Genomic DNA, 19683 nt, shown 5'->3' with positions numbered 1-19683 from the left:
TTAAAAAATCTGTTTCCAGCTACAAGTCATTTACAACATTAACAATGTCTACACTGTATTTCTGATCAATTTGATGTTATTTTAATGGACAAAGAATGTGCTTTTCTTTCAAAAACAAGAATTTCTAAGTGTGTGTGTATTACGAGTGGAGAGAAATACTCATTGGAGGCAATCAAAAAGTGTCAAATTTAGTCAAGATGAACATTAATTGTATTGAGGCTTATTTGATCTAATAGAAGTTTCGTAATCCTTAGGTTGTTATGAGTGTACTGATGTGTGTTGCACGTGACATCCCGGCAACTTTGAGGAAAAAATACCATCGAAATTTGAGAGTCTTTGCATATTCATGAGGCTAGCATAGCATCTCACTCTCCATCGCATACAGGCAGTTGACGTCAATATTTTTAAAAATTATTCAAATAACAAATGTGTCCACCAATCCAAAGAGAGGAATAGGCGGGAGCTTGGCAGAACGGCAATCACCGCCCCTGCGAGTAACCAGTTATGTTATACACCCTGATGTATTCCAATGTGCTTATCTCAAGCACACTGGTGTTGCAGTAATGAACATTTACCAAGAGATGGCATCAATGTGCCCTTGTACACACAAGGGCTGGTCCATTTATTTTTTTATTTCGTTTTTTTGTTGCCTGTTGAAGTTGCATTATTTGGCTAATATTAGGTAGCGTCATATGAGTCATCCTGATCTTGGTACCCTTACGTTCTGCTTCACTACACGGATATCAGTATAGCGAAACAGACCGTAAGCTCTCGCAAGATCAGAATGGTTCGTACAAGGCTAAATAAAATGGGCTGGTGGCTTCAAGGAAAAAAATTGTCCAGTGTGTTAGAAATGCCAGGGTCGATTTCTAGTCCGTCTGCCCCTGCTGCATCCCTCTCCAGACCATTGGAGACCAGGGGCCATCACTAGTTAACACAGCCACAAAGACAAAAAAAACCACCTATTTCTACATTTTCTCTTCTTAAAATCTGATTTTAAACCTAACCCTAAAAATCATATTTTTGTTTTCATAAATGTTTACAATATAGCCAATTTTGACTTGTTTTGGCTGTGTTATCTAGTGAAAACCTATCACCTTTGTGGCAAAAATATCTATTGAATTTTTCCAGTAATTGTCTTCAAAGCTGATTCGTTCCATCACTCACAGCTGTATATTTGTGAACATTTTAATATACATCCAATGTCTGCCATGATTCTGGATGACGTGATGGCGTTGTAGATGCTCGCACTTGCTCCAGTGTGCCCCGAGAAGGTGTTACCGACTCTGTAAAGCAGATTGCCGCGACCCCAAAACGGAGTATGTGAATTAGATTACGTTGAAAACAACGTCCAACATGGCCGACTGTCTCCAGTTCAGATTTACCTCAGTGCTCGAGACCCTTCCACACAACTCTCCAAAACTAGGCCTACACCAAACATGCAAAACTCAATTTTTATAATTTTCTTCCTGGATGTTTTTTATATAAATAATTTCAGCAGTGACCCTAGCTCTTGAGAACCCAATGGTGCCCAAGGGGATTTACAGCCAGTGACCGTCTTGGGTTCTCAGTTGAGGGTATGGAGGACAACTGGATATGTGAACTATCGACGCTCTGTTTTAACATTTATAAACATTTGTCATTCTCCCTAGCGATATGGTTTTAGAAACTTCAGGAACTTTCATATACAGTGTATTCAGAAAGTATTCAGACCCCTTGACTTTTTCCACATTTTGTTACGTTACAGCCTTACTCTAAAATGTATTAAATCGTTTTTTCCACTCATCTACACACAATACCCCATAATGACAAAGCAAAAACAGGTTGAGTGGTCAGAACGCTCGGATCAACTTGTGCCTCTGAGAGCGAAATGCTCTGAATTTATTAAAGGACAATCTGACTCTGACTCTCCAATACTCTGAATTTACAAATGCCCAGAGCACACTCTGAGTGTCCCTGGCACTCCAGATTGAATTTACGAGGTTATGTGAGGTTTTATGTGTTGTTGTTGGAGGTGCGTCTTGGTCAGTTTAGCTCAGAAAATGCTGCCCTCCTCAATGGCCCCCTAATCGTGCCTAATTAGCGGGCCGACCGTGGTTACTCATCATTTAACATCTAAACAGCCCTTGCCCAAAATGCCAGATGGCCAGGCCACCCCTGGTGGGCAGGGCTAAAACAATGGTATCTGAGCCTGCGCGCTGGCCTCTGTTCGCCGATAGACGAGACCACCTCGCTGCTTTTTTGCTACAGCTAGAACAAGTCGTATAATTTACTGATATTAAATTATATCAGCAATTTCAACCGTAACAACAATATTTTACAATGGCTAGGTACATGAGGCCCCCTAACCCATCACTCTTCATTAGAAACATCTCCGACGAATCCAGGTAGCTATGATTTGAATCATTCGGGCGTGCGAGGTAGTACAGTAGCTAGCTAGCACTAGCTAACGAGCAACGTTAACTAGGTGGCTAAACTGTGTTTACTGATTTTAGCTAGCTAGCATTTACAATGAAAACTTGTAGCTAAGTGTTGCCAGTTGCTTTTTAGTTTGTATGATGGGAAATGTTAACGTTAGTTGGATAGCTAAGCTAGTTATCAGAAAACGTTAGCTCGCTAAGCTTTGTATCAAAGCTAACGTTAGCATGTCTGCTAGGCTGCACATGAGTTTGCACCAAATGGAATGGTTTGCACAAAAACAGGAGTTGTTTGAACCAACTGTGAATAAATTAACTTAGCTGGGTATCTTTCTACCTGCCAGGTTGCCAGCAGTGGTGGGAAAAGTACCCAATTGTCATACTTGAGTAAAAGTAACGATACCTTAATAGAAAATGGCTCAAGTAAAAGTCACCCAGTATAATCCTACTTGAGAAAAAATATTTTGGTTTTAAATATACTTAAGTATCAAAAGTAAAAAATTATTGATATTAAGAAAACCAGACGGCACGATGTTCTTGTTTTTTAAATTGTATTTACTGATAGCAAGGGGCACACTCCAACTCTCAAGCATAATTTACAAACAAAGCATTTCTGTTTAGTGAGTCCACCAGATCAGATGCAGTAGGGATGACCAGGGATTTTCTCTTTAGGTCCGCGAATTATACCATTTTCCTGTCCTGCTATGCATTCCAAATGTAATGAGTACTTTTGGGTGCCAGGGAAATGTATGGAGTAAAAAGTACATTATTTTCTTCAGGAATGTAGTGAAGTGAAAGTTGTCAAAAATATGAAATGAAAGTACAGATGCCTCCAAAAAGTACTTAAGTAGTGCTTTAAATTATTTTTACTTAAGTACTTTACACCACTGGTTGACTGTTTATGCTCTTTTTCCAACTCCATATCATGGAACTGGCTGAACCAGTACCTGGGCTTAATTGGCATGCATGCCAAACATGACAATAAGTGACAGGAGTTGGCATGATGGCACAAACAGACTGGCACTCAGGCTACCATCTACCTAGCTTGTAATGCATGAAATACCTCTTGTCCAATGTCACATTTTATACCCCTATTTCAATGGTAAGTATTAAGCCAATTTAGTTGAATCTGAAGGTTATTGGCCACAGTTGCAGGTTTGAACTTTGAATCACACTGGTTTAATGTTAGCCCAAAAGGGTTGAACTTCGCTGGCCATTAGATGAAATGTCCTGTCATTTCATAACACTTTAGGCCAGAGGAACTACGCCGTGAATTTGGTCGTTATGGGCCTATTGTAGATGTCTACATTCCACTTGACTTCTCTACACGGCGACCAAGAGGATTTGCTTACATTCAATATCCTTTATACTCATGTAATGTATTAATGAACATGTCTTTCATTCGGTGCATTATTATTATTCACACGTGGGGTCATATTGACAATGTCACACGTCTTGAGTTTGCCTACTGTTTTGAAGTATCGTATATTTGTCATAAAAGTAGGCTATACTGGTTTATGGGAGGGGAACATTGAATGTTGTTAAACACAGTAAAATGTGTACAGACATGAATCAACATCTCCTCTTCTAACTAAAATTGCTTCTGTTACCCTAGAAATGTTAGACGTACAGTTCTGGAGAAACCCCAACAAAGAATGTAAAGACTGGTGTAGTGTAGTTTCAAGCCAAAGGGACCATAATGATTTCAGGCAACAGGAAATAGTGGGAGAAGAACACAAAGAGCAAAGTTAAAGCACGAAGATACAAGGAGGCGAAAAGAGGGCACGAAGGCAGCCGTTTGTCTACCAAAGAAAGGAAAATAAAAGGATGTATTGGGCGAAGACAAGCCGGAAATCTCAAGTTCTTCTGCCAAGCAGTTAAAGAGCATAAAGGTCAAGCTGAAGCTCAAAGGTCAAGCATGTTAAAGGTAACAAGCTTAATGTTTTGTATCCTACCAAATAGAACCCTTGCTCTTCACCTCCAGACATTTTTGCTCTGTGTGTTCTGTGTACGAAAGGGCAAGACAATTCTAACTTTAATTGTAAGAAAGTTTACTGAAATAAGATTTCAATGTTGCATTTGTATGGCCTTTGTTCTCGTTTCCTCACGAAATTTGAACAGACGTTTCAGCTTCATGTTTTTAATCTTTTAGCTTACTATTATCCCATGTTGGCACACAATTGACTTAGCAATTTGAAGCGTCCAGCCTCTTTACTGAATTTTTTTAATACTTTCGTAGTTGTATGTGTGCATACATGTCTCCCCATTTCCACAAGTGAAAGTAAAAAGCCTTAAGTCTGTAGCACATTCGAGGACGTGCGAGATGCAGAGGATGCCCTCCACAACCTGGACCACAAGTGGGTGTGTGGTCGACAGATCGAGATCCAGTTTGCACAGGGTGACCGAAAAAGTAAGAATGGGTTTTATTTAGGTGCCCTGTATGAATGCACTATTTACTACCTACCAATCAATTCAATGTGAAGAATTTCAAGTTTCACTGTCGAAACAGTTTACCCAAGAATCTAAGTAGGAAAGTCTAACTAGGCCTACAGCTTCACTTTTAGTGGTAATATCTTGACTCGGGTCTCTCAGACTAGTGACATCATTGCCAACCTGAATGCAAAATTATTTTTAAAACCCTTCTTGCTCAACTATCCCTGTGCCCAGTATTTCATTTTAATAACTCTTGTCCCTCCAGCCCCCAACCAGATGAAGACTAAGGAGAGCTCTCCTCGCAGAGGGTCCCGCAGCAGCTCCTTCTCCCGCTATGACGACTACGAACGCGGCGATGGCCGACGCAGACGCTCTCGCAGTCGCAGCTATGAAAGGCGCCGGTCACGCAGCCCTTCCTGCGACCGCCGTCCTCGGAGGTCGGAGAGCCCTAGAGAGTGAGTTCCTCTGTGACATTGAAACTAAACCACCGTTTCGCTTGTCAAGTAATCCTCCCAAAGGGGCTTTCATTGCAGACCGAAATGCCTTTGTATAAAGACTGGTTCTTACTTTTACTTTTCTCTCTAAAGCTCTCGATCATATGGCAGGCACAGGCGAAGCAGAAGCCATGAAAATGACAGGTAGACCAATATATACGACTCATTATTCTGACTTGTCTAACACGACACAGTGCAGTGAGATTGCATTTATAATGCATAGGCCTTTGTTTTTACAAACACTTCACTGTTGTCAAGTCAGTGTATTCATTAGTGTGTTGACTGATTGTTCTGTTCATATGCCATCATCCTTTTTTCTACAGGTACAGGGGCCCTCCACGTGAACACCACAGGATGCACCACGCACCCCCGTCTCGTAACCGCTCCGCATCCCGCTCCCCCTCTCCTCCCAGATCCAGGCCCAAAGACACAAAGTCTCAGTCCAAATCCCCCAGCCCCGTCAAGGACTTCCACCCCTCTTCTGGCTCCCAGAAACAGGCCTGTCGACGCTCCTACTCCAGATCTGTGTCCCGATCTCGCTCCAGATCCTAGGACCCCACCACCTTCAAACCCTGTTATTCTGTAGCTAAAGGTGTTTTTGTTCAACACTACAACATATGAATATGGTATCTAGGGAGTGGTTATTACACACCCCACCTCGGTTCATTAGTTGAGTTAACATGATATCTCTGGGCTGATGCCATACAACAGGAGAGCTGGTTGTCCCTACAGATGGATAGTACTTTTTTATGTTAGTTCAGTTTCATTCACCTCTGAAAAACATTGGCTGTCTTCAATTTACATTCATATCGGTTTAATTCTATTAATTGAGAACCCAATGGATTTAAGTTCAGCACATAAGAATTGGTCAACTATGAAATGCAAATGTACAGTTTTGGGCTAACGGGTATTAACCTCTGGCTACAGAAGAGGTTAAGAGTCCAAAAACCCATTTATAAGAAAAGAGAAGTTATAAATCTGGAGTTAGCAGCGATATCTAGCCATCAAGTTAACTGCTATTATTTTTGTACATTTGATGTTGCTAAAATCTCCTGCATTTATTTTTTTTGTTGATCAATTGTTATTTTTTGTGTTCAAATCGAGCAGCAGTGTTTTCTTTTTGTGGATTAAAAATGTTATGTTTTAACTTTTCTAATCATCCGAGTTGTACAAAGATGTCGCTCCCTTGAAAGTATGAGACACCGGACAGTTTGTTAGGGACACCTATCCATTACTGTGTTGCCCCACCCCCCCCTTCCCCTCCAGAACAGCCAGTATTCTTCGGGCCGTTCTACAAGGTGTCAGTAGTGTTCCACAGGGATTTTGGACCTTGCTGGTGCAATGGCATCTCGCAGATTGGAGACATCACGCAAACATTCATGCTGCGAACAGCCCGTTCAATCTCATCCCAAAGATGCTCTAAGTAAAATGAACTCGCTGTCATGTTCCAGGTGCTGTTTTTCCACTCAGTTGTCCAGTGTTGGTGATCGTGTGCCCACTGGAGGCGCTTCTTCTTCTTGTTTTTAACTTATAGGAGTGGAACCCGGTGTGGTTGTCTGCTGTATAGCCCATCAGTGACAAGCATCAACAAGTTGTGCATTCTGAGATTCCGTTCTCCGTCGATTAGGTTACTCGTTTTGTCCATCCTAACGTTCAATTTAACAATGTCTCGATGCATGCTTTATATAGCAAGCCACGGTTTGTAGGAGCGATCAATTTTTTGGGTGAGCTGGGTGGTTTACCAAATAAAAGTATTGTTGGATAGGTTTAATTCTGTCTGACTTCTTACCTGTAAAGTTTTAAAATGTACCCTATTGGTAATATTTTTTTGTGTAATATACACTACATGACCAAAAGTATGTGGCCATCTGCTCTTCGAACATCTCATTCCAAAATCATGGTCATTAATATGGAGTTGGTACCCCCCCTTTGCTGCTATAACAGCCTCCACTCTTCAGAGAAGACTTTCCACTAGATTTTGGAAGATTGCTGCAGGGACTTCAATTCAGCCATGTGCATTAGTGAGGTTGGGTGATTAGGTCTGGCTCGCATTCGGCGTTCCAATTAATCTCAAAGGTTTTTGATGGGGTTGAGGCCAGGGCTCGTGCAGCCCAGTCAAATTCTTCCACACAGATCTCGACAAACCGTTTCTCTATGGATCTCGCTTTGTGCATGGGGGCATTGTCATGCTGAAACAAGAAAGGGCCTTCCCCAAACTGTTGCCACAAAGTTGGAAGCACAGAATCATCTAGAATGTCATTGTATGCTGTAGTGTTAAGATTTCCCTTCACTGGAGTTAAGGGGGCCTAGCTGGAACCATTATTCCTCCTCCACCAAACCTTACAGTTGGCGCTATGCATTCGGGCCGTTAGCATCTCCTGGCATCCGACAAATCCAGATTTGTCCGTCGGACTGCCAGATGGTGAAGTGTGATTCAGAGTCCAATGGTGGCGAGCTTTACACACTTCAGCAGACGCTTTGCATTGCGCATGGTGATCTTAGGCTTGTGTGCGGCTGCTCGGCCATGGAAACCCATTTCATGACGCTCCCAACAAACAGTTCTTGTGCTGTGGTTGCTTCCAGAGATATTGGAACCGAGGACAGATTTTTATGTGCTTCAGCACTCCTAGACGTTTCCACTTCACAATAACAACACTTACAGTTAACCGGGGCAGCTCTAGCAGGGCAGAAATTTGATGAGGTGGAATCCTATGATGGTGCCACATTGAAAGTCACTGAGCTCTTCAGTAAGGCAATTCTACTGCCAATGTGTGTGTATGGAGATTGCATGGATGTGTGCTCGATTTTTATACACCTGTCAACCACGGCTGTGGCTTAAATGGCCAAATCCACTCATTTGAAGGGGTGTCCACATACTTCTCTATATATAGTGTATTTACTGAGAACTTTGTTACTACTGATGGGCACCATTATCAGTTGCATTTTTCCATTTGATATCGGTTTGTTTAAAATACATGGCAAATGTGCAACTGAGTTAACATTAACTTTTCTTTTCACTTCCACGGCTCTGTGAAGTCCAGACAACTGCTTGTGGATTGCCTTTTGGTGCCAGGTGTGAATGTTCTAGCATAAACCTACGTAACCAGTTTGAACACAATGGGAAATCACATCCAGTCGATAGCCCATCAGCAGGCTTTTAAGAGAAAGTCTGTGAGGGTTTTGTGCCTGCAGGAACAGTCGTGTGCTTTTTTTTACATCATTGTGAAGAATAACCCGAATTTTAAAAGCCTTGCTGGTGTCGATAAACAATATAAATATCATTCCAAATTATTATTGATGGTCCAGGCCCACCACTAATTGTTGGTTTAGAACGTCTAAAACACTATCCATGTTAAATTGTTACTGATTATTTAGGCCGAGGCCAGACTGATCCGTGGAGAACGGACACCAAAATTGAATGGATGTTGCGCGTGGGTGGGTGCTTAAATTAGTCCTATTTCACACAATGTACAAGTCTATATTAATACACATGTGTGAATTGGAAATGTGTTTTTTGCATATCCCAACTCCCCCCGAAACACCCCTGGAGTGTGATGTATAAAATACCCTATTTTCTAATTGGCCGTCGGCCCGTCAAAAGTACAACTCATTTGAACTTTTTGGCTATGGAATGACTACTAGCGCTATTGTACACATTTTTCCATGAGACAGAGAAAATGTATTTTTAAAGCAAATCACCTGCTTTTCTACACATTTTGCAATGACTTACGCTTTTGGGGTCTTTCCCACCTGCCACCGGAAATAATAATAATATGGGTCGTGGGCCTCCTGGTCAGTAATAACGCCCTGACTACCACTGCTGTACAGACAGGCAAGTGCAAAGGCTATTTGTATATTGATGGAAATGACTGTCACTGTCAACCACGTTTCCATCCAGTTTTTATGCGAGTAGAGTTTCATTGTAATTTTCTAAATGCCGGTCAGCTCATTTGTTTCAACATGATGGGATCTTTTTGTGTGGGTAAAATTAATTATGCTGGAAACGGCGGCATAACATTTTTAAATAACTCCTATTGAAGTAAATTTGGAGTCACGTGATGATATGGTGTGTGGTCCTCCCATTATGACTTGGGAAACCATGCAGTTTATTAGGCCACAGATGAATTATATACTTCACAGGATGGTGAAAGTGCACGGTGATGAGGTTGTTGCTGCTTTCCAATAAATATCGAGGGTCTTATTCTGGTGACATGATCGGTACTTGACTGCCGTTTGACAGATACAAATATTCTCGTTCTCATCTGTAAACTCAACTAGACAACTCCCACTGTATTTGCAAACCATGCCAAGCCCAGTGTAGGCACATTTGCTATTTAACGCAACAGTTTTTGTGACAACTATCAGTTGAGTTGAAAATACAATGGCAACACATTGAACTTTAGATGTGCATGAAAATTGAAGTGAAAAGTATATTTTGTTGCGCACTAGGTCATCACGCACTGATTTTATACGGAACCACTCCATTTGGTGGAAACAAAGTACTGGTGGGAAAATGATGCGAATATTCGCATGAAAATCTTTCGCCAATTGGATGGACACCCAGTTACTGCAAAGCCGTCATCAAGGCAAAGGGTGGCTACTTTGAAGAATCTCAAATTTAAAATGTATTTTGATTTGTTTTACACTTTTTTGGTTACTACATGATTCCATGTGTTATTTCATAGTGTTGATGTCTTCACTATTATTCTACAATGTAGATAATAGTAAAAATGGAGAATGAAAACCCCTTGAATGAGTAGGTGTCCAAACTTCTGACTGGTACTGTATATGTGTGTGTGTGTGTACAGGGCATTTGGAAAGTATTCATACCCCTTGACTTTTTTCACGTTACAGCCTTATTCTAAAATGGATTAAATAAATAACAAATCCTCATCAATCTACACACAATACCCCAGAATGACAAAGCGAAAACAGGTTTTTAGAAATACCTTATTTACGTAAGTATTCGGACCCTTTGCTATTAGACTCGAAATTGAGCTCGGGTGCATCCTGTTTTCATTGATCATCCTTGAGATGTTTCTACAACTTGGAGTCCGCCTGTGGTAAATTCAATTGATTGGACATGATTTGGAAAGCCACACACTTGTCTATATAAGGTCCTACAGTTGACAGTGCATGTCAGAGCAAAAACCAAGCTATGAGGTCGAAGGAATTGTCCGTAGAGCTCAGAGACAACATTGTGTCGAGGCACAGATCTGGGGATGGGTACCAAAACATTTCTGCAGCATTGAAGGTCCCCAAGAACACAGTGGCCTGCATCATTCCTAAATGGAAGAAGTTTGGAACCACCAAGACTCTTCCAAGTGCTGGCCGCCCGGCCAAACTGAGCAATCGTGGGAGAAGGGCCTTGGTCTTAGAGGTGACCAACAACCCAATGGTCACACTGACAGAGCTCAAGTTCCTTTGTGGATAAGGATAACCATCTCTGCAGCACTCCACCAATCAGGCCTTTATGGTAGAGTGGCCAGGCGGACGCCACTCCTCAGTAAAAGGCACATGACAGCCCGCTTGGAGTTTGCCAAAAGGCACCTAAAGGACTCTCTGACCATGAGAAACAAGACTCTCTGGTCTGATGAAACCAAGATTGAACTCTGACTAACGCCAGGCATCACATCTGGAGGAAACCTGTCACCATCCCTACGGTGAAGCATGGCGGTGGCAGCATCATGCTGTGGGGATGTTTTTCAGCGGCAGGGACTGTGAGACTAGTCAGGATCGAGGGAAAGAAATGGAGTAAAGTACAGAGAGATCCTTGATGAAAACCTGCTCCAGAGTGCTCAAGAGTGCAGCGACGCTCCACATCCAATCTGACAGAGCTCGAGAGGACCTTCAGAGAAAGATAAACTCCCCAAATACAGGTGTGCCAAGCTTGTAGCATCAGTCAACAAGACTCGAGACTGTAATCGCTGACAAAGGTGAATTAACAAAATACTGACAATTTGCTAAAATGTCTAAAAACTTGTTTTCGTTTTGTCATTATGGGGTATTGTGTGTAGACTGAGGGAAAAATGATTTAATCCATTTTAGAATACGGCTGTAACGTCTGAGGGTCTGAAAACTTTCCGAATGCACTGTATGTGATCGGATGTGTAGATATTATGGACAGTGTGGATATAATATGTAGTAAATCTGAAGAATACGTAGGAAAGAATAGTATATGTGCAGCAATAGATGAATAGGATAGACTTGACTAGAATACAGTATATACACATTAAATGGGCACAACAGTATGTAAACAAAGTGACCAGTGTCCCATGTCTATGTACATAGGGCAGCAGCCTCTAAGGTGCAGGGTTGAGTAACCGAGTGGAAGCCGGCCTGTGACTGAGATCAGGGCAGGGTACTGGGTGGAGGCCGGCTAGTGATGGCTATTTAGCAGTCGGATGGCTTTGAGAGAGAAGCTGTAGATGTCCTGGAGGGCAGGCAGTATGCCCCCGGTGAGGCGTTGAGCAGACTGCACCACCCTCTGGAGAGCCCTGCGGTTGCGGACGGTGCAGTTGCTGTACCAGGCAGTGATACAGCCCGACAGGATGCTGTTGCACCTTCACCTCAGTCTGTGTGGACCATTTCAGATCGTCAGTGATGTATACGCTGAGGAACTTGGAAGCTTTTCACCTTCTCCACTGCGGCCTCGATGTGAGCGTGTTCCCTCTGCTGTCCATGATCAGCTCCTATGTTTACGTTGTTATTTTCCTGGCACCACTCCACCAGGGCTCTCACTTCCTCCCTGTAGGCTGTCTCGTCATTGTTGGTAATCAGGCCTACCACTAGTGTTGTCTACAAACTTGATTGAGTTGCATGGCCACGCAGTAATTGGTCAACAGGAAGTATGGGACCCCTCCGGGGCCTGTGTTGTAGATCAGTGTAGTGGGGGTGTTGTTGCCTACCGTCACCACCTGGGGATAGCCCATCAGGAAGCACAGGACCCAGTTGAACAGGGTGGGGTGCAGAACCAGGGCTTAATGATGAGCTTGGAGCGTACCATGGCATTGAAGGCTGAGCTGTAGTAAAAAAATAAATGCATTCTTACATAGGTGTTCCTCTTGTCCAGATGGATCCATTGGGGCGGTATGCAAATTGTAGTGGGTCTACAGTCGTGGCCAAAAGTTTTGAGAATGACACAAATATTAATTTTCACAAAGTCTGCTGCCTCAGTTTGCCATCATACAATTTGAATATACTCCATCCAGAATGTTATGAAGAGTGATCAGATGAATTGCAAAGTCCCTCTTTGCCATGCAAATGAACTGAATCCCCCCAAAAAACATTTCCACTGCATTTCAGCCCTGCCACAAAAGGACCAGCTGACATCATGTCAGTGATTCTCTCGTTAACACAGGTGTGAGTGTTGACGAGGACAAGGCTGGAGATCATACTGTCATGCTGATTGAGTTTGAATAACAGACTGGAAGCTTCAAAAGGAGGGTCGTGCTTGGAATCATTGTTCTTCCTCTGTCAACCATGGTTACCTGCAAGGAAACACGTGCCATCATTGCTTTGCACAAAAAGGGCTTCACAGGCAAGGATATTGCTGCCAGTAAGATTGCACCTAAATCAACCATTTATCAGATCATCAAGAAACTCGAGAGGTTCAATTGTTGTGAAGAAGGCTTCAGGGCACCCAAGAAAGTCCAGCAAGCGCCAGGACCGTCTCCTAAAGTTCAATCAGCTGCGGGATCGGGGCACCACCAGTACAGAACTTGCTCAGGAATGGCAGCAGGCAGGTGTGAGTGCATCTGCACGCCCAGTGAGGCAAAGACTTTTGGAGGATGGCTTGGTGTCAAGAAGGGCAGTAAAGCCACTTCTCTCCAGGAAAAACATCAGGGACAGACTGATATTCTGCAAAAGGTACAGGAATTGGACTGCTGAGGACTGGGGTTGTCATTTTCTCTGATGAATCCCCTTTCCGATTGTTTGGGGCATCCGGAAAAAAGCTTGTCCGGAGAAGACAAGGTGAGTGCTACCATCAGTCCTGTGTCATGCCAACAGTAAAGCATCCTGAGACCATTCACGTGTGGGGTTGCTTCTCAGCCAAGGGAGTGGGCTCACAATTGTACCTAAGAACACAGCCATGAATAAAGAATGGTACCAACACATCCCCCAGGAGCAACTTCTCCCAACCATCCAGGAACAGTTTGGTGACAAACAATTCCTTTTCCAGCATGATGGAGCACCTTACCATAAGGCAAAAGTGATAACTAAGTGGCTTGGGGAACAAAACATCAATATTTTGGGTCCATGGGCAGGAAACTCCTCAGACCTTAATCCCATTGAGAACTTGTGGTCAATCCTCAAGAGGCAGGTGGATAAACAAAAACCCACAAATTCTGACAAACTCCAAGCATTGATTATGCAAAAATGGGCTGCCATCAGTCAGGATGTGGCCCAGAAGTTAATTGACAGCATGCCAGGGTGGATTGCACAGGTCTTGAAAAAGAAGGGTCAACACTGCAAATATTGACTCTTTGCATCAACTTCATGTAATTGTCAATAAAAGCCTTTGACACTTATGAAATGCTTGTAATTATACTTCAGTATTCCATAGTAACATCTGACAAATATCTATACACTGAAGCAGCAAACTTTGTGAAAATTAAAATGTGTCATTCTCAAAACCTCTGGCCACGACTGTAGGGTGACGTGATCCTTAACTAGCCTGAAAGCACTTCATGACAGGAGAGCTACAGTTAACTTCACTTACTTGCTGAGGATATGAATATTCTATGACAATGTGTAATCATCAATATAACCATGTGTAACCGTTTCAAATAAATACAGTAGGCTGTACTAAATGTGGGAAATGGTTTGGAATAATGAGCACATTCAGGAAAAGACACAGACACAAAGTAGGGGGGAAAAGGGAAGGGATTTTATTTTTGGGGGTTACTTTGATTAGACCAATTAAAGTAGTGCTCGAGTTTCTTTTTTTTGTCAAATTCAAATCAAGTCTGGACATGTGGCATATTTTCATATTCATTGGTGACAGTAAACAAATGGGACAAATTAAAAGCCAATTTGTTGAGAAACCCTTCAGTTTCAAATTTAGGATGAAGAGCCTTATACATGTATGAATCATTAGCAGAAACCAACAGGACATCTTTGTTTTAAAAATAAACAGCAATGCATTAAAAACACAGATATCAAAACAAAAGCAGATGAAAAACAGTTTCACAATAACATAGGGCCAAATTCAATTATCTTCTAGCAGAAGAACAGCAGATAATTGAAGGTGGTTTTAAGATATACATTTTTGGTCAATGAATAACATTACCTAATCAAAAAATACAAGTCCATGTTGATTCAACAACAGAAGTTTGCAATGTTGGGTTAAAATGTAGGCACAATCAAGTTGACAAACTCAATTCAGGGCACATTTTCCATTCAGATCATAAGTAGTCCCGGATAAAAAAATAATTTCAATGGAGACTATCCATTGAAATAGTTGTTTTAATCCAGGTTTGGGGTTAATCTGTCTGGGAAACTAGCCCACAGTGGCTGTCTTCAGGCTGTAGCACACCTGGAAACTAAAATAATTTAACAATTCATACATATCGAAGTCAACTCAAAAGGTCAAATGTAAGTTACGTTTTTTTGCACACTGCATTTTTTACCCTACACTGTGCATAATACAAAATAAAAAACATTATGTGCAAGATTACTGGCAATAATTGCACAGTGCAGGGGTATTGACAAATGCTATAGGCAGATTTCTTTTTTACAAAAATATTCAGTATTTGAAGTCAAGACATGTCCTTAGCATGACTTATACATTCAGTGTTATTACTAAAAAATACTTTATCAAGCAGGTTTAAAAACACCCTGCTAAATGTACATATGCTACAAGTATTTTTTATACATTTCATTATTTACATGGCTCTTTAACTTATTTCAAGCTCGTGAGCTCCGTTTTGTCGTCTCTAAGATGGCCATTACAGTTCCCATTCTGCAAAGAAAATAAAAGACTGCCTCCCCTCAAATTAGAACCTAGAGGGAGATAGTCAATTAACCACCCACCAATATAAAGGGCCTCTCAGCCTGTAACTTCTGAAAACAATTTTGATTGCAGTGCAAGAGTAGGGTGCAGGAGGCAGTGAGTATCTGGAGATTGCTGCTGGAGACTTTAAATGTAAACAGATCCACACTGGCCTTGCGCCTAATGTCCTCTGTGCCACATTACGCACTTCTCTCAACTTTGCACTTCCTCATAAGAAACTGCCACACAGCAAACAGGGCCATGACACAGGAGATCGAGGTTGCGAAACTTACAGTCCCACATCCCTGTTGAATCTGGCCCTCTTCCGCATTGTTTACTGGGTGGGGTTTCAGTAGGGAAGGAGATAGTTTGAAAGTGGCTAATAGCAGTACTGATTGCATTGAAAAAGTGACCCAGAGGACAAATTCCCTGCGCCACTCAAGCCAACGTGGTTGATATGGCACTGGTAACCACGTCAGACATACAAGGGAGAGATGGCGAGAGAAAAAAATATAAAAAAATCACAGCAAAAGACATTGCTTTGGTTAAGACAAAACTGACTCATTGATTAACTACATCACAAATAGACAAAATAATTGTATGATAGAGCTGCAGGCCTTGGACCAGCACAACTGCCATAGTGCAGTGCGCACAGCGCAATAAAAAAGTACAGGAGTTGAACGTCCAAGGCCTGTGTGCCATGGCCTCTACACTTCAGTTTGAGGTTATATTTGTGACCTGTACTCACTACTACAGCTGATTCTCGCCTGAAAGATAGCTCTGGTTTCCCTGCAGAACAGTGGCTTTTACATCCCCAAAAACAAGATGGAAAATAATAAGTCAAACTAAAAAGAAATGCTACTATTGTAGATTGTGCTTCAGGCAGCACCAGGTTGTCAGAGGTGAAATCCTTAATGATTAACAGAACTTAACGTGCCAAAGTAAGAATTACCTGCCCACAGAAATGGACTGTAAATGAGACCGCATGAACATGTGAATACTAACAATATCCAACCCTACCGTTTGGGAAGAGAAGCCCACAGACTTGCTATAACGGCCAACAAAAAAACAACAAAACAAAAAATAAAAGAACAGAGCACGAATACGAAGGATATCCAGTTCAACGTTAGTGACAGAAACAGACTCCAATGAGAACATTCTCCCCCACCGACAAGGCTGCAGCGCTGTAATATCTGTGGTTTCTCAACAAAAAAGGGTGCCAAACATTTGCAGAGAGATTTCCCAGCAAAATGCCTCCCACCCTGCGAAGACCTCAATCTAAAATAGCTAAAAGTGTATTACAACGCTGGGGCATTCTAGGCAGGCAGGAGTCTTCAGAGGGGCATTCGTTCACACGTTGGCTTTGAAAGACCAGGTTATGGGAGTCCATCTCTAGGCATGCACCTTGAGGAGGCTCTTCAGCTGGAAGGCCATAATCTCCCTGCTGTCACGGGTACCCATGGGGACCCAGTGGCTGGGGGGCTTGGGTAGCACGCTGGGGGAGGGTGGCTCGCTGAACTTGGCCCCTGCATAGCTCGGGCCGCCACACTGGGCAGCCAGAAGTGTGTTCAGGTGGGACACAGCGCCCTCCCAATTCTGATCGTAGGCGTTGGCAAAACGGACAGAAGCATTTTTCTTCTCAGCCGACGCGGCCAGCCGCGCCTCTGGAAACCAGGGGTAGGCTGCGCCCTTGCGGTGGCCATGTTGGTGAGGACCTCCCGCCGCCCCTGAGGATGCTACTGTTGTCATTCCATTCTGATCGCGGACAACTCTCTGCTTGGCCCGGCCCAGCTGATGGTTCTTCTTGGGCAATGGGCGCTCTGGGTGGGACACTGGAATGTTGTACCTCTCTCCACCTCCCATACTGTACTTTTCACACAGTGTGTCACCTAAGGAGGAAGACAAAGTAAAAAAAACTTTGAAGCAATTCATTTCTAACATTTACAATTTAGTCATTTTGCAGAAACGCTTATCCAGAACTTAAGTGCCTTGCCCAAGGGCATACAGATGTTCCACATTGTCAGCTCGGGGATTCGAACCAGCGACCTTTCAGTTACTAGCCCAACGCGCTTAATGCTAGGCTAATGTTACCTGCTGCCCAAAAATGAAATGACAATTGCCCCCGGTTGTCTATAATAAATATATATAATGCTTGATTTATATTTAAGACGGGCAAAATAGAATTAACAGAACTTCTGGAAAAAATGTGCATACCCGAATCTACTTCAAAGAACTCAATTGTCTATGTGCAAAAACTCAGCCCTTCCCCCACCCGACTGGAAAACGGTGTCGCATCCGTTGCCTACCTCTTTGTTGTTAGAAAGTTGAATGTGCAGAGATGTATCCTTAATTTCTCCTTTCCAATTGGGCTCCAGGTCCTCGACGTAGTCTTCGATCTCCTTCTCGCTGCACTTTTAGGTCCAGCAAGATCTGGAGTTGTCATGTGCCAATGAGCGTCGTTTTCCCGTGAAGTCGAGTAGAACATCAATTCACTTCAGCGCACGAAAATGCTCCAAGGCGGCGATCTAAACAATACAATGTTTTTATTTTTTTTTAGAAATACTTCGGGTAAAATAGCACGATAGTGCTCGCGCAGTGTTCGATAACAAGCCAAGAATGTAAACTGTTGATGTTACAAACAGAGAATGGGGCCAGCTTTCGTGTGCCAAACATGCATCGTCACAAAGCCAACTAATAATGTTAGCCAGCGAGCTAACAACATTCTACAAGTAGCAACTGTCAGGTAAAATTCATATAAACTGGTACTGTAGTAAAATAATGGATATTCGTTTAATGGAAAATAAAGCAGGTAGTTAACTAGCGTCCATGTTTAGCTATGTAAAGCCACCACGTAAACAACTAATAATCATTTCACTGGCTTCGAAGAATGCGAACGTCTTCGTTAGCTAGCTTGGTGAACGTTAGCTGTATACATTTTTAAAATACGCCTAGATTAACCGTAATGTGTGCTTGTTAACATTACTATACTAAAGTTATGTATTCAGGGTTATTATCATCATTGTAAGTAAATACGGTCTATCTAGGTCACTTATCTGGCAGCAAAACAAAGAACACCACTCATATGTATGGCGTCACAAATTCTAGCTAAATGAACTTAGCCAATTTAGCTAAACACAACACCGGCTCTTACCGACTTCCTCAGGCTTGGTTGGTAAAAGCCGTTTGTCAGAGATTTTTTAATTGAAGTCTGAAATCTTTGGGTGGAGAATCTCGAAATGTGTGGACCTTACACGGTGTAAAAGATGTGTATACTTCTAATCCCTCTCGACTGTCTGATTTGCAACAAAATGGAAGCTCGCGCAGGTATATGTAACTGCGCTAGCTGAGCTCTCACCAATCACAACAGCTATGTGACGGAAGGACCAATCGGAGAGGCGATACACAGACGCATTCATGTCTGTTGCCAGACTGTTGACGTCAAAAGAAACCCCCCGCCCTAAGCTTCCTTTGTTGAGGGTATTTCCACGAAGAACTGGTAAAAACATAAAGAAAACCACCCTTTAGATTCAAATCAAATAAAACAAATCGACATTTGTCCTTCAAACTTGACATTCAATAGCTGCTGTGTCGGCAAAAGCTAATGCTGGTGTTCTTAATAAACAATTGACCAAATATTTCATGATATGAGTAGCCTACACTAACCAGGTTTCCATCCAACCTTTTTATGCTAGCTGTTGGCTAGAGTGCATGTGCCAGGACCAGAGTGGGCACATTCGCTATATAACGGAAATGTGTTGTGACAAAACCATCAGTAGAGTTGGAAATTGTATGGAAACCCATTTAAATAGTATGTTTTATTCGGTAAATGGGAATTGAACAGCAAAAGTAATTTTTATGTGCACTACGTCATCACGCACAGCCTTTTATCAACAACAACAACAAGTCAATCTGATGGAAACAGAAGTCGTGGGAAAATCCGCATGTTGTTTATGTTTTTTTATTTTTTTAGAATATTCGTATGACAATCTGTTGCCAATTGCATGGAAACCTAGTTTATGAAAGAAAATCTGTCAGAGATCAATTCCTACTGAGATTATGATATGATTGGCGACTCAATAGTTCAGTAGTTTAATTTAACTGAGCTAAAGGGTAGAGCTGCGCTTTCAGGGAGCGGGACTCTTAACACGAAAGCTTATAAGAAATCCCGCTATGCCCTCCGACGAACCATCAAACAGGCAAAGCGCCAATACAGGACTAAAATCGAATTTTACGACACCGGCTCTGACGTTCGTCGGATGTGGTAGGGCTTGCAAACCATTACAGACTACAAAGGGAAGCACAGCCGAGAGCTGTCCAGTGACACGAGCCTACCAGACGAGCTAAA

The 19683-nt window shown here is 42.4% G+C and overlaps 2 protein-coding genes across 2 annotated transcripts; one reads left to right on the top strand and one right to left on the bottom strand.

The window, feature by feature from the left end:
- Nucleotides 1–2250: 2250 nt before the first annotated feature.
- srr35 (35 kDa SR repressor protein) lies at nucleotides 2251–6505 on the top strand. The gene is given in 5 exon segments (NM_001173914.1): nucleotides 2251–2387; nucleotides 3670–4827; nucleotides 5116–5305; nucleotides 5438–5488; nucleotides 5668–6505. Coding segments are annotated over 2 exon segments (348 nt in total). The 5' UTR covers nucleotides 2251–2322; the 3' UTR covers nucleotides 3953–4827; nucleotides 5116–5305; nucleotides 5438–5488; nucleotides 5668–6505.
- Nucleotides 6506–14212: 7707 nt separating this feature from the next.
- On the bottom strand, nucleotides 14213–18950 carry LOC106605140 (proline-rich nuclear receptor coactivator 2-like). The gene is made up of 3 exons (XM_014200491.2): nucleotides 18490–18950; nucleotides 17645–17863; nucleotides 14213–17227 (listed from the first exon to the last, which is right to left on the bottom strand). The coding sequence occupies exon 3, from the start codon at nucleotides 17199–17201 to the stop codon at nucleotides 16731–16733; it is 471 nt and encodes a 156-aa protein (XP_014055966.2). The 5' UTR covers nucleotides 17202–17227; nucleotides 17645–17863; nucleotides 18490–18950; the 3' UTR covers nucleotides 14213–16730.
- Between the last annotated feature and the right edge of the window lie 733 nt (nucleotides 18951–19683).

This window comes from Salmo salar, chromosome ssa05 (genome assembly GCF_905237065.1).
Source record: "Salmo salar chromosome ssa05, Ssal_v3.1, whole genome shotgun sequence".
Lineage (NCBI taxonomy): Eukaryota > Metazoa > Chordata > Actinopteri > Salmoniformes > Salmonidae > Salmo > Salmo salar.
The sequence above is the reverse complement of the archived record's forward strand: the minus strand, read 5'-3'. Positions and strand labels throughout refer to the sequence as shown.

Excerpts from the sequence above, each read along its gene's own strand:
- LOC106605140 (XM_014200491.2), bottom strand. The coding sequence starts at position 17,201 with ATGGGAGGTGGAGAGAGGTACAACATTCCAGTGTCCCACCCAGAGCGC.